A 15081-nucleotide genomic window follows, 5' to 3' on the forward strand; every position below is an offset into this window, starting at 1 on the left:
GATAGAGTCTTTTATTGGGGTTTTTTCTTTCTAATTAAGATTTTTAGTTTCATTTCTGTTTTAGCTCGAGTTTTTTAAATTTATTTAAAGAGTTGTAAGTTTTTTATATTATAGAATACTTAAAGAAAATTTATTTATTAATTAAATTTTGAATTATAATTTCTAAGCTGAGGTTCTTTTCGGTAAAATTTTGTATTTTGGTATTTTGTTGTTTTTTTTGTGTTGTTTCCATTAACATGAGTTGATATCAATCCGCATCATCAATTGATATTAAAGCTACATCACATGTGTATATAGACTATAAAACACTATTAATTATCATGTTAATCTTTATATATATTAACGACTAATTGAATAATTGATCTAATCTATTAACAAAGAATTTGAAGCATTTTATAAAATGTGGTGTACGTAGTGTTAACCTACAGTTATATATACAGTTTCAATTCCAAATTATATACGAGGTAAAGTTTAATTACCTCTTTTAACATAGAAAAAAATTCCTTTAAATTACAGATTTTTTTTTAATTTGTAAAGATTTCATGTGTTCTGTGGTGTCCATTAATTTTTTAATTAAAAACCAATTAAAACAATAGAAAGACACGACGATCCAACAAATTAATAAAAGATAACTCGACGTGCAAACATTCCTTGTTTTCGCACCATAAAATATTCTACTGCATTGTCACCAATAATTAATTGAAGTCTTTGTTTGGCATGCATGCTGTAAGAAAATAATTTATGAAATAGTAAAAACAACAATAATATAATAGGGTTAAAAATGATAAAAATAATTCTTTTATTTGTTTATTTTACACTTTCACACATTTACATTTCATGGTATTTAAAAAAAATTCAAATAAATACAAATGTCTCTATGGATATCAATGTTATATATATATATATATTGAAAGCAACCTATAAACATCTTAAAATTAATGATTTCTTACTAATTTTCCCCATGTCTACTTAAAGGATAGACCAAATCCTAAGAATTTAAATATTATTTTTAAACGAAGCCGTAATATTTACACTATAATTAAAATTAACTTCGCTTACTTTAAGATTTTATGTTTAATCTTGAAGTAAATTATTCTTGAATCCCTGTTTTTTAATACAATTATAATTTAGTCCTCCATTTTTATAACTCAAGCTCTTTATTCTCATTGATCACTGTATATTTCTAGAGTTGAACGGTTTTCTTTAAACTCTTACGTGCCATATAGATGTTTCTCAAATATTATATAAGAGACTCAGAACAAATTAATAGATGTTTGAACAAGATAAGAGATTGAAGAACTGAGTTATATTTAACTTTTTTTAAAATTGAGAAGATAGAAAATAAAATGGTTTTAAAATCAAGGCTCATCAACTCTTCCAATCCAGCAAAAAGGAAGGCAGAAGAGTTCACAGAGGAGGGAGGAAAGTAGAAATTAAGAGCTTATCAATACAGAGAGTTTCTTGGAGCTCACCAATGTTGAAAGGCCAAGCTACACTCTACTTCTCAACTGGTCTGGCCCTCGTACGTAAGTGGATTGCTCATGCGGGAGAAGAGGGACAAGATAAAGTGGAGAAAGAGGACAAAAGAAGTGATGGCATCTCCATGTAAGAAAAGAGGGACAAGCCTATGTTTGATTGTTTTTTTATTGGGATTAGAATAAGCACGCGTTGTAGTCTATTTGTGGTACAAAACCCTAAGGCTGAGGGATCCACTCTCTATCACCATTTACTTTTCTTCTTTTTTTCTTCTTTTTTTTTTTCACTTATACCGTCCTTTTCATCGCCGACATATAAACCCACTCCATTATCCTTCTCTTTTGCCTACCCTGTGAAAAGAAAGAATCTCTCTATTTTTTATATTACGAAAGAAAAATCTCTAAATGTCAATTTCTAGCTATTTGCAACTCTATCTTGTTCATAGTACAGTCAATTTTTCTTTTTTCTTTTTTCTTTTTCGTTGTATGTTCAGAGATATCACTAAATCGGATTTCAAAATATGTAAGACTACGTTCACATCTCCGATCATTAATTATTCATCGGTTTTTTCCTAACGAATTGCAACTGTCATCAGTTCGGTTGCTGTTCTCTTAAAGAGTTCAGTTTATGATCAATCGATCGAATAAATAAAAAATCAACTTCTTTATATTGAAACCAATTTTTGTGACTGAATATTTGATTGCTAATAATTTTGCAATTGTTCGGTGAGTTGCAAATTTTCATATTTGGATCAGCTATAGCACGTCTTCTTTGATTACTACGTCCTTCTATCCTTCATTATTTCTTTCTCTCTTCTGTACTCTCTCAATCAAGCAGTACCCGACGTGAATTTTTCAACTCTTGAAGCAGCCTTTGTACAGCACCATCATGCTTCACCGGACATCAGTTTTTTCTCTGGCTTCTCCTCCATTTTTCTTTCTCTTGCCTACTCTATCTCTCAAATCCTTAATTGAAACCCCAGCAATCCTGAACTCTATCGTTTTCGCCTCTATTTCTTTCCATCTTTCATTCAACTTGTGTTGTTTTTCAACAATATAAATCTTAAAATGTGGCTTCACGAGGGTTCTTATTGATGTTAAAATATAGATTGTATATTAGGTGGTTAAAGAAAACTTCATTTTATATTAAAAAACTAAGAGGTTTTGTTGTATCTTATAATATAAAGAATACCAAATTAATATATATAAATGTTAGAGGAAAGGCTCAAAATACACATGCTTTAACACCTGGTGCAACAGCAAGCACCAGTTTGATGTTGACAGAAATAGATTAGAAATAATCTTCTCCTCCCCCTAATCTTTATCTACAAACTTTTTGTTTATGTTTATTAGAAACAAAACAGAATTTCTTTTTCTTAATAAAATTATAAAAATTGTTATTTATAAGTTGAAGGCGTTGATGTATCATAAATGTATTTTGCTTTAATCATGCAGCAAATATAATAGAGGAAATTAATATCTTAAAGATAATATATAATTTTCACTCCTCAAAGGGTGTTTGCAATATCCACTGACATTACACTTGTGTCCGTTGCCTATCCCAACTACAAACATTACAGCAGATTTTATTGAAGGTCTTCTCCTATGCAAAGGGAAAGATGTTATCTTTGTTGTTGTTCACAGCTAAGTATGCCAACTTGATGTCATGTTCTCATCCATATTCTACTTACTTAGTAGCTCAGCTTTTCATAGACTTGGTTTTCAAGCTTCATAGTTTACCTAGCTCTATTGTTTCGAATAGAGATCCTGTGGTCTTAAGCTCTTTTCGGAGGGAATTATTTGCTTTACTAGAGGTTAGTTTACACTATTCTTGTGGTTATCATTCCAACACTGATGATCAATCTGAAGTGGTCTTAAGCTTCAGGAGTATAAGCTGACAAATTGTAATTCAGGAGTAAAAACTACATGATTCAATTTGTGGAAAAATAAGAATGCTCCAATTTACTACTTCAGGATAGAAACTTTTTAGTAGGCCACTCCTTGTATAAAACTTCGCATCAAACATCAAAGGAGTAAACCAGGGAAAAATATATAATACAAAAAATTATACTTAAAAGAATGAGTGCATTAAAAGTCTGAGAATCAAAATAAAAATAAATTAGAGAATATCAAAAAAATTAACATTAGAGTGTTAAATTAAAATGAAAAAAAATTAACAAAAGGAAAAAGAAATCAAAAGAATGACGTAAATTAAAAAAATAACATAAACTTTAATCGAATGATGAAATTGAAAACAACAAAACTTTAAAAAAATCAGGAAAAAAAATCAGAAATCAAAAAAATAAAGATCGAATCGAAAACAATAATTTATGACAAATTGTAATTCAATGATGAAATTGAAAACATTAAAAACTTTTCCAAAAGAGTCAAGGACTAAAATAAGTAATAAAAAACTTAAGGACTAAAATTGACAAATGAAAAGAAAAGAAGATAAGTGTGCACTTTTCTAGGAGAGAGAAAAAAGCAAGAATGAAAAAAAAAACGATCATCGGTGAAAAGCCATCCATTGACCACCACCACGGGCTGCACCATAAGATAAAAGGCAAGGCGGCGCTTCCGATGACACGGTGGAACATCATATATATATGGCCACGAGAATACACTGCACGCGCCATCATAAGGTCATGGATGCATCTCACACGCCAAGTGTTCTTTGATTAATTAATCATAGCAAAAATTCCAAAGCACCCCTTATGATTCTGGCATTCACTAAAAAAAAACAGCATAAAAAAATGAAATTGCACTTGGACCCTTTCATTATTTTTTCCATAATGTAAGGGTAGAAAAGTCCTTTCATAATCCTACAAAAAATGTAAAGGGGTAAACTTCTTTGCTCATCAATTAATTGTGTTTTAGCTGAAAAATAAGTAATTATATTGTTTTAAAAAAATATTGAAAAGATAAAAGTAACCCCTGACAATATTTTAATGACAAATTGATGTTTTTTAAAAGACAAAATTACTCTTAAAATTACGGCAACCAAAATTCTTTTCAAATGGCAAAATTATCACTACACTGCCATAATTCACAGTATAATATCTCTACATCTACAATGATTGATACAATAAAAGACTAACGCCCTTTATATGTTTGTTAAATATGACCTTCACTTTGTAGCGAGCCATATATTTTTTTCCAACAAAACAAATTATATATATACATAGGCTTTTCCAACACTTTTTTTTGTAGAAAATTGAAAATTTTATGCATGCATGTAATCAAATAATTTGACAATTATGTGTGTTAAAAAATAAATAAAAAAGTTATAAACAATATTAAAAAATAAAACTGAAAAAATTAAAAAACAGATATAAATTAAGATATTTTATCCCATGAGACTAGGCACTTATTTAATTGTATTTACTAAATTTATTTATTAAAATAATTTATTTATTCAATCAAACAATAATAGAAGTAAACGCGCATATTAAATTGATTGAGTAAAATAAAAAGAAAAAAAATACTATATAAGGTTGAACATATTAAAAATATTATCTAAAAAAAAAGTTTACCTATACGAAATAAATAAATATATATATATATATATATGAATAATAAAAATCACTTCAAAAATTAAATATATATAAAATAACAGAAAAAAATTATTATTTAAAAGAAGCTATACAACTAAAATAATTGTACAAAAAAAAATTATGAATAACATTTTAATAATGAAATGTGAGATGATGCCCAATGTCCACTACACATTATTCATCCCAAGCATTGTAGTTTATATATATATATATATATATATATATATATATATATATATATATATATATAGTGTATAATAATCATAGGCATCTTAGTCGATCGGAAGTCTATTCTTAGAGTAGAAACTGAAAAGCCACCCACCCTACTGCTTGGTTATCTACCTATAATTATAACATAGACGACTTAGTTACTCAGTCTGCTATCAAAATCTATTTTTATTTAGTTTTTTATAATTAAAATAAATATTTGTATAAAGAAATTTTTTAAATTATGAAAAAAAATACTTTGCTAGATGAATTATTCTTTTCTTACTCATGTAATTTTTTTATTTAGCTAAAACATGTCTTTTTTATTAGTAATATTTTTTTTTTGTCAAAGTTTTAGTGATTTCAAATAAGAAGGTCAAAATATATATCTTGAATCCAGACTTTATTTCTTTATTCATGCATTATATTTTTTTTTAACAAAAATATGTTTTTTATCAAAATTATTTTTTAATAAAAAAAACTATCTTTATCTAAGAAGCAAATTTCAATAAAAAAGATTAAAAATCATGTATCGATATCTTGTATGGAATTATCTTGTATGGAATTGAAAGAAAAAATAAATAATTAATATCAAAGAATTATGTAAACAATTTATAATAAAATAAAAATTATATTTGTTTAATATTCATGATCACATCTTAACAAATTTTGCAGATTAGGTTCATATATGATAATTAATGAAATGATTACTAATATTATTAAAAAAAGGCTATTATCATATTTAAAAAATATGGAAAAATTGAATGATATTTAATTGAATAATATTTTTAAATATAATTTTAATTATTTTATTTATAATAAATTTTATTCAAAGTTTAAGAAAAAATAAAAAAGAAAAAGGTGGTCAAATGTTGGGACCTTAAAGGGTGGGCTAGTGCGCATAGCCTAACACAAAAAAGCCTAGGGGTGCATGGTTGGCTAGCCTTGCATGATTGACTTTCTTCTCTATTTTTTTAATAAAACAAATGACAAGTTATTAATATTGATAGATTACGTATTGTTTATTTGGAATCCATAAACCTATTTTTTAAACCATTTCACTTGAAAAAAAATTAAGAAACATACTAATATCCTCGTCACATCAATTTTCAAACTCTAACCAATCACAAAAATCAAGAAATATACCAATATCATCATCAAATCAATTTAATCTTTTTTTGAATTACTTTTTATACCTGCGCTTTAAATCCTATTTAATTAAATAGATCTCCATCAAACACCTTAAATTCATAAGAATATTTATAGAAAATAAAATCTCAACATCTAAAATATCAACAACGTAGTAATCAAGAAAAAAATTTTAAAAAAAATATTTTAAAAAATGGTATTGTTCATGGAATAATACCATTCACAGTGAATTTAGACAAATGTATAATAATGCATAGTAAAAACCGATATTATTTTAGTTTCTTTGTCTTTGTAATTTTCCCATGTGATGTTGCTAGATAGATATTTTTATATTTTGTTTTTTATAATTAAAATAGATTTTTGTAAATAAAAAACAATGATTTAAACTTTAGACAAAAAAATACATTTTGCTAGATGGGTTATTCTTTTCTTCTTCATATATCTTTACAATGTTGCTGGTTCTTAATAGTTTCATTACCATATTGAATTTGATGGTTGATTCTTAGTTTCATTAAAAACGATTAAACAGTTTATTAAATTTAATGATGGATGATTTATTTTCAGTTTTATATGTTAAATTTTTTATTATTTTTAAATACATGTGGGATTGTTGTTTCTAACATGAAGGATTATTGATATTTTAATGTAAATTATTGTGTTCCTTGCAAAGTTGAACTTTGTTGAGTGGTTAGAGTTGCGTGCAACTCCAATGACCACCCGACCAAAGACCATTGGTATTTTGTTGTAGATTGGGAATAAGAAAGAATCTTATAATGGGCGAGGGGACAAAAATTAGTAACAAATATGAAAAAAAAATCATATATTTGATTTATAGCATCTATAGATCAAATAAAAAAGTTTAGTATATAGATTCAATTAACTTAAGTTAATGACAGATTTGGTTTGATATTAATTGCTTTTTTCTTAAGATACTCAATTATAACTTAGTCTCTATAGTCTATTAAGATTAACTAATTTGCTCATGTAGTATCAAAATCTATTGTAATCATCATTAAAAATATTCAATTTAGTAGTTTTTTAATGTGTTCCAAAATGTAATTTTTTAATCAAATTTTCACATCTTACTTACTTCCCTTCTCTATTCCATTTTTTTTTAAATAAAAGAAAAAAGAAATGAACAAAGAATTTATGGAGGGACTAAATTATAAATGGATTATATTGATAATTTAATTTTTGAAGGTGTAAGAACAAGTTAATTATGTTGACTTTTAAAATATGTTTAGTATGGGGTAAGGGGAATAATATAAAATAGAATTTTCACCCTAGCGGCACTGTTTGTTTTTACGTTTTAAAAGCGCTTTTGAAAAAATTTAAATTTTATTTTATTTTTTTCTTTGCTTCAAAATAAAAAATTTTATGTTTTTAGATCATTTTAATATGCTGATGTCAAAAATAATTTTAAAAAAATAAAAAATATATATTATTTTAATATATTTTTAAATAAAAAATATTTTGAAAAACAACGACAACCACACTCATATTTGACATCATTTGTAAGGGAGGGGAGTTTTTGTAAGAAATGTATATTTACCTCCAAAATGGAGGTAATGTTAACCATTTTGTCTTTCCCTTCATTTTTTTTAATTTAATATTAATTTAGTTTTTCATCTCTTACGCATCTCATATTGGCCCGCAAATGTAAGTTATGTAATTTTTATTTAATTTAAATGTTGATTTTATTTGTATATATTGAATCCACTTTTATTTTTAAATCCTTCAACTCTTACCAAATATCATTTAACACTTCACCTCCTAATATGTTTTACACCCTTCACATTTCACCTTTATATATATCTTCCTTCCTTAATATTTTATATTCAAAATTTTAACCTTATACTAAAAGCTACCTCAAATTTGCAATCAATATGCTCTAAGAAGTTACCCGATTACACTGATCAAAAATATAAATAAAGACATATAAACAAACTCTATTTTTTCTTTTTGTTTTTTTTTTTATTTACGTGGGGTGTCTGGACCAGCTTGTGCGCACCACGACTATTCTCCACGGTCCACTGGACATCTTGCAAGTCCAGGAGCAGGTAAGGTACCGCGGGGATGACAGGCGTGCACATAGAGAATCGAACCCGGAACGGGAGTGGAACAAGTCACACGGTTGACCACGATAGCTAGACTCTCGAGTGCTTTTTTAAAAGGTCACTGAGGAGAGAGGATTCTGATAGACATCATGCATGCTTAATTCCTTTAAAAAAAAAGATTTTTTATTAAAAAAAAACCTTTTTTTTTAACCCCACTTCAGCTCCGAGTTCTGCATTCAATGCATCAGATTTGGAGTGCGGCTCCTCAACAACCATAAAATAAAGACATTATTCAAGCAGAGAGATCGGGTACTCAGCACCCAGAAGGAATCTCTTTATAGGGCAAAGCTTATCTTCTCTGCATACAATACTCTACTTCATTTTACAACAATATCTTCTTATCCCACGTTGTTCTATTGCCTCCTTTTATTATTCTATGTTTTTAGTCTTTGAATTATTGCTATCAAGATCATTAATAAACAATTTCTTCTTCTCCTTTATTGCTAGTTTGGCTTTTGACAGAAAGTACAAGGTGGGTGTGCATGCTGGAGAGGAAGAGCATCATGTTTACAGATTGGCTTTGACATTGTTCTTGTGACCCTTTCTTTTTTACTTGAAAGTAGTTATGGCAATCCTTACGGACAAGACAGCTTGTGTGGGTGCGTTTTTTGAGTTCGTAAGATGTTTCTTTAATGACCTAAACTCTGCTTAAAATCTAGATCACATAGGAGAGCATAACCTGGAACAGTTTTTTATTAAGATATGAAGATGGAAGCAGACAAGAATCTGCAGCTTCAGAACCCATTGCTCAGGGAATGGATCTTTTTGTCTCACAAAAATTTATTTTTATTTAGTATGATTGGTTCATTAATTTGAAGTTACTTGCCCTTTTTTAGTTTTGATGCTGATGGGTCTGGACTTAGCACCCTCATTTTTGGGCCCAAACCAAGCAAAATGGGCTCAGGATTGGTTTTTTCATTTGAAGTTACTTGCCATTTTTTAGTCTTGATACGAGATACAAGGCAAAGCCCAGCCCAGGTATCGGTGGGCCATCCACCTTCTTTAAGCATCCCATATCGTAATATGGTCGTCAGGGATTTGGGTTTTGTCGGCAATGTTTTTTTTTACAGGATTGTCGATGAAATATTCACACTAAAAAATAAATTTTTATAGCTCATTTTCTATTGAGAACTCTCTCGAAAACCTTAACTGCTAACAGGATATTTCATCGCATATTCCGTCAAAAATACACCTTAATATCCGATGGAAAATTTCGGTGAAAATATCCCATCTCCAATTCCATTGGAATGTGAGCAACCACTTCTAACGGAAACGCTAAAATATTTTGTTTTAAATAAAATAAAATAAAATAGAAACGGAATTTACAAGGTGTGCATGCATACATCGGGTGATCCGAACTCTAAATTGCAAGCACTTTTTTGTATGTAATCTATAAATTGGCGGGCCGGCTGTAGTCAAAATGGATGGAACCCAGGCCTATAACAGTTGAAAGGCTCAAAGACTGAGGTCCCATCACCATAAGTGTAAATAAGCCCACAATTTGAAACCCTACACTGAACATACCATTATATTTCCTTTCTTTTTCGTTTTCTTGGGGGTTTTTCCTTTTTAGTCGTCTTTGATTTTTACCAAATATAAGAATAGTAGCTTTGATTCTGACAACAAACACAACACCTATGTCTCTCTCTGTAGACATTTTTGTTCTGTCTGATCAGCATCCTCAGGCAATCAAAGTCCTTGCTGTTACTACAACGAACTTGATAGAAATAAGAACGTGGCTCTAACAAGTCTGTTCAGTGTTGCCATCTTGTGTTGAAGAACATCCCAGTTCCCTGCAATTACTACTACAAATCAACCAAATGAGAATTCACTGTCTTTGATTATAGAGCAGAGAAATGTTGAACCCTTCTCTCTCTTTAATTTTTTAAAATCATTTTTATATCAGTATATTAAAACAATATAAAAATATAAAAAATTAACTTTTTGATGAAAAAGATTGAGAGCTTACGGCTTTCTAATGCAAAAACAAAGTAAAAAGTTGACGAGAATCACACACCTTGCATGAAGAAGAAATGCGAAAAACTTCAATTGCAACAAAATACAATCATAATCATAATCTTAATTGAATTTTTGAAAACAAAACATAAACAGTAGTGATCCAAGCCATTCAAGCTCAACACCCCAGTGTTTTTCCTCATCCTTTTATTATCTAGTTCCAAGCAAAATCCGAGCAGCATCACAGAAAAAAGAAAGCTAGAACTATGGCGAGATAGCAACTCTCCGGAACTTTGAAATGACGGGACTTCTTAGTACTTGTAGTCCTTGACGTGGAGGCTCTCTGAGGCACCCTCACCAAGAGTGGCATCACCCTTGTACGTACCAAGAGTAGCCTCTGAGTTAGCTTTGCATCTGGCAAGCAATGCAGCACGAGCCTTCCCCACATTCTCCGGCTTGCCAGCCCAGGCCTTGAGGGTACTCTGCTGAAGAGCACGTCCAAAGGAAAAGGATAGAGACCATGGCTTCTTGGTGTTTAGTTTGTTCATGGCATTGAGGTTGAGGGTGGCCTCCTCCTCACTCTGGCCACCAGACAAGAATACAATAGCAGGAACTGCAGGGGGCACAGTACGTTGAAGTGCACGGACTGTGTACTCGGCAATAACCTCATGTGCAACTTTGGGAGCATCTGATCCAGGAGTAACCATGTTCGGCTTCAAGAGAGTGCCCTCAAGTATGGCATGGTGATCATTGAGAGCTTTGTAGCATGCAGCAAGAACACGCTCTGTTACTGCAGCACACTTCTCAATATCGTGAGAACCATCAACCAAGATTTCAGGCTCTACAATGGGGACCAAGCCATTTTCCTGGCAGATGACGGCATATCTGGCTAGACCATAGGCATTCTCATGGATGGCCAGCTCAGATGGCTCATTGGCACCAATCTTGAGCACAGCACGCCATTTGGCGAAACGTGCACCAGCTTCGTAGTACTTTGCGCAACGCTGGCCAAGGCCATCAAGACCCTGAGTTGTGGTCTCACCGTTTGTGCCAGCAAGCTCAACGGTACCCTTGTCAACCTTGATACCAGGGAGAACACCACCTTCCTTCAAGACATCAACGAAGGGCTTGCCTGCGTGCAAAACAATTGAGATGAAATACTTATAAAACACAGGAAAACAGACTACAAAAACAGAAAACACAGCGGGAATTGGAAAAAGAAAAGCAGATCAACATCGGTACCTGATGCAGTCTTTTGGTAGAGAGTTTCCTCAAAGAGAATAACTCCGCTGAGGTATTGAAGAGCACCAGGGGCGCAGAAAAGGAGCTCACGAAGGGCTCGCCTGTTTTCCTCGACATTCTCAACATTAATACTGGATAGACGCTTGCCAATTGTGCCAGTTGACTCATCAGCAGCTAAGATACCCTTCCCAGGGGTGCCAATGTAGGCAGCATTCTTAATGAGTTCATCTGCAAAATTAACAAATCATTAAGTCTATAATAAGTGGAAAATCGAAAGAACAATCTTATAAATGTAAATCTGAGGAATTAAACAACTCTTAATCATTTATAATTAATAAAACAGACAATTAAAAAAAAAAACTGTAGCTCGGATCTAAATTTAAATTTGAAACATACTGGAGTAATGGGGAAAATAGATCTGTAAACCTTAGATTATAATAATAAAATAGAAAAGACCCGATCTGATTGTCCAAACTGACCGTTCATAAACAAAACATGCGACAGACGGATATCACGAATAAAGAAATACTAATGAACAGGAAATCAGATCGGATAAATCCTAGATTCAAAAACAACAATAGAGACAACAAGAACCTAACCACAACACTTAAATCTTGAGATCATGTTGAAAATGGAAGTAAGCTAAATTTAATTAACAGATCTGAAATAAAAATAAATTAAATTAATATACGTTTTAGAGCACGATTTTAGAACAAGGAGGAATAGGAGAGGAGGATTACCAGCGTATTTGGTCTTGAAGCAAGACATTTTTGCAGGAAGAAGAGTTCGGGGAGATCAATGAAAGAGAGGGAGGCGATGCGGGGAGTGATGCCAGGGGGTTGTGAGGGTTTATATTTTGAAATAGGAGTAGCCAAGAAAGGTCAGTGAGGGCATCGAAATTGTCGCTAATTGTTGGCTTTTTTTCCACGTAACGCCCTGCTGCCGTTGGATATCACGTCTCCATCCTTTTCTGTCTCCTACTCTCTTTAACATCTTTCTTCCTCTCTTTTTACTCTTTTGTCCTTCCTTTCCTTTTGTTTTTCCTTCTTTTTTTTTTGTGCAACGGCTCCTTTTTATTATTTTGTTTTTCTAAAATTAAGTATTAATTTTCCTTCTAGCAGACTGTTATTGATAAGCATATTCTCCATATTCTCTAATATTCCTTAAGAACAAAGAATTAAAAAGAGCACATCCCATCGAAAGGCAAAAAAGTATATTGATCCCCCAACTTCAATTCAGTTTTACTTTAGGTCCTTAAACAAAAACAATCGCAACCAGCCCCTCGTCGAATGGACATCACCCAATTGACCCTTGTCTTAAAACATGTTTTCCTTAAAATCTAGAAAGGGAAGAGGACCTATTTTTCTTTCCATAAATTTAAATGGTGGGTTAATTGGGCTCCATTTGATGGATAAATAAAAGATAAGGGATCCAATTGAGAATTTATTTTGTTAGGGAACAAACATGAGGATCACATGATAGATGAGGGACAAATATGTCTTATGGATCAGTTTTATTTTTATTTTCTATTGGCTCGTGGGAAGAAGAGCTCGACTTGAGCTTCAAGCATAGGAATTAACGGAAGGGTGGATTAGGGAAAGCAAATTTAAAATTTTACAAATCTATTTTTTTTATTTTAAATTAATTTTTTTAATGTTTTTATACTATTTTAATAAAATAATATTAAAAATAAATTTATAAAATAAAAAAATATAAATTTAACATATTTTTAATAAAAAATATTTTTAAAATCAGAGGGATTTTAGGAGATTGAAAGGTGGGATCCAAAAGCCGAGGGACACCGAGGCCTGCGGGTTAGGTTTGCAGTTTTGACAGGGAAAAGTTTGTGAGTCTTGTGGCCAGCTACCCTTCCATGGTCTCCTTTTCTGGGTTTGCTTTTTTTGGCTGAACTCGTGTCCTTAACGTGACTTCCGTGAATTTAGATCACACTTGGTAAATAAAATGTCTCCATTCATTGGGCCCCATGGTAGATTTTTCTTTCCTTTTAGTTCTTAATAATATGATTTTTTTTTATTTTTTTTTTGAGTTGAAGGTAAATATTAAAGCTATATTTGGCGGTCTGAAGAAAATAGAAATTTTCACCGATTTGTTTATTGTAATTTGTTTTTCGTTCCTATGACACATTTTTTCAACCACGTGTCTCTTGAAAAAAAATATAATAAATACAAGCACTTACGCTTTGGCCTTTTTTTTTTTTTTTGGCTCTTTGAATTTGTTGGTCTTTTATTTTTTTTATAAAACCTATTAGGATTTTTATTTATTTATTATTTTAATTTTATTCTTCAATATTTAATTGATTTTGATGATTTTTTATATTTTTAATTATATAATAAAATAATAAATTTAATTAAATCTAATAGAGCTTATAAGCCGAGTCACGAATTTAATAAATTCAAGTTTAATAAATAATCACAAAAGTATAATTAATCTTATGCCTAAATATTATTATTTTATATTAAAAAATATTTGGTCCAACATGAACTAAAAAAATTCATTGCCAAAACTTTTGTTGCGAAATTTAAAAGTCTCCGCAGTATTCAAAAGTTTATCTAAAAACAAAGGAAAAAAAGTATAGCCAAACAATTTTTTTTATTTTAGAATATGGTCGAATAATAATTTGATGGCAGGTGAGTTAGGATTAAAAGTAAGTTTTAAAAAAATTAAAATCACAAAATTTGTGGAGTGTGTAATTTAATGTAAAGCAGAGATAAGATGTCATATGAAAAGTATGATAAGAGAAGGATATGAAAAATTGAATGGTTCTTAACAACAAGTGTCCATTTAGATCCTTCCTCTTGTACTTTCTTCTTTTCAGGTTAGCCTTTCATGTTCCCATGACAATTATAGTAATTTATGCCTTTTTTTTATTTTTATTATTCATCATAATTTAATACATCTTAGTCATGGAGTAACCCCAGTAAAACCTTTCCTGGCTCCACCACCATGCTGATATATAGCTATTTTTTTATTTTATTTAACGTGGGTGTCCAGGTCAACCCGTGTGTATCTCGATTAATTTTATAAGTTCTAAAATCAATAACTATGTAATCCTATAATGGTTTTGAGGAGACTCGAACTCCTGACCATTGATTAATACACTGGTAAATAATTAAATATATACCTTTTAATTATTTGTTTAATAAAGTGTTCAGTAAATGCAGGATTACTTTAATTATTTTGCAAGTGTTAAGAATTTAAGATTAATATTTATTTGTTTTTGTATTTGAAATTGATATAAATTAATTTTTTATAATTTTAGATTTTTTTAATATGTTAATATGAAAAATAAATTTAAAAAATAAAAAAATATTATTTTAATATATTTTCAAATAAAAAATATTTTAAAAAATAATAATTAGA

The 15081-nt window shown here is 30.2% G+C and overlaps 1 protein-coding gene across 1 annotated transcript; it reads right to left on the reverse strand.

Annotated features, from left to right (window-relative positions):
- Positions 1-10525: 10525 nt before the first annotated feature.
- LOC133674358 (fructose-bisphosphate aldolase 6, cytosolic) lies at positions 10526-12624 on the reverse strand. The gene is made up of 3 exons (XM_062095413.1): positions 12441-12624; positions 11701-11928; positions 10526-11590 (listed from the first exon to the last, which is right to left on the reverse strand). Exons 1-3 carry the CDS (start codon positions 12466-12468, stop codon positions 10770-10772), a joined length of 1077 nt encoding a protein of 358 aa, XP_061951397.1. The 5' UTR covers positions 12469-12624; the 3' UTR covers positions 10526-10769.
- Between the last annotated feature and the right edge of the window lie 2457 nt (positions 12625-15081).

This window comes from Populus nigra, chromosome 15, assembly GCF_951802175.1.
Source record: "Populus nigra chromosome 15, ddPopNigr1.1, whole genome shotgun sequence".
NCBI classification, from domain to species: Eukaryota; Viridiplantae; Streptophyta; class Magnoliopsida; order Malpighiales; family Salicaceae; genus Populus; species Populus nigra.

Coding starts and splice junctions, on each gene's coding strand:
- LOC133674358 (XM_062095413.1), bottom strand. CDS start 12,468: ATGTCTTGCTTCAAGACCAAATACGCTG. Junction 11,929..12,440: donor CTTCAAGACCAAATACGCTG/GTAATCCTCCTC, acceptor TTAATTTTGCAG/ATGAACTCATTAAGAATGCT. Junction 11,591..11,700: donor CTACCAAAAGACTGCATCAG/GTACCGATGTTG, acceptor TTTTGCACGCAG/GCAAGCCCTTCGTTGATGTC.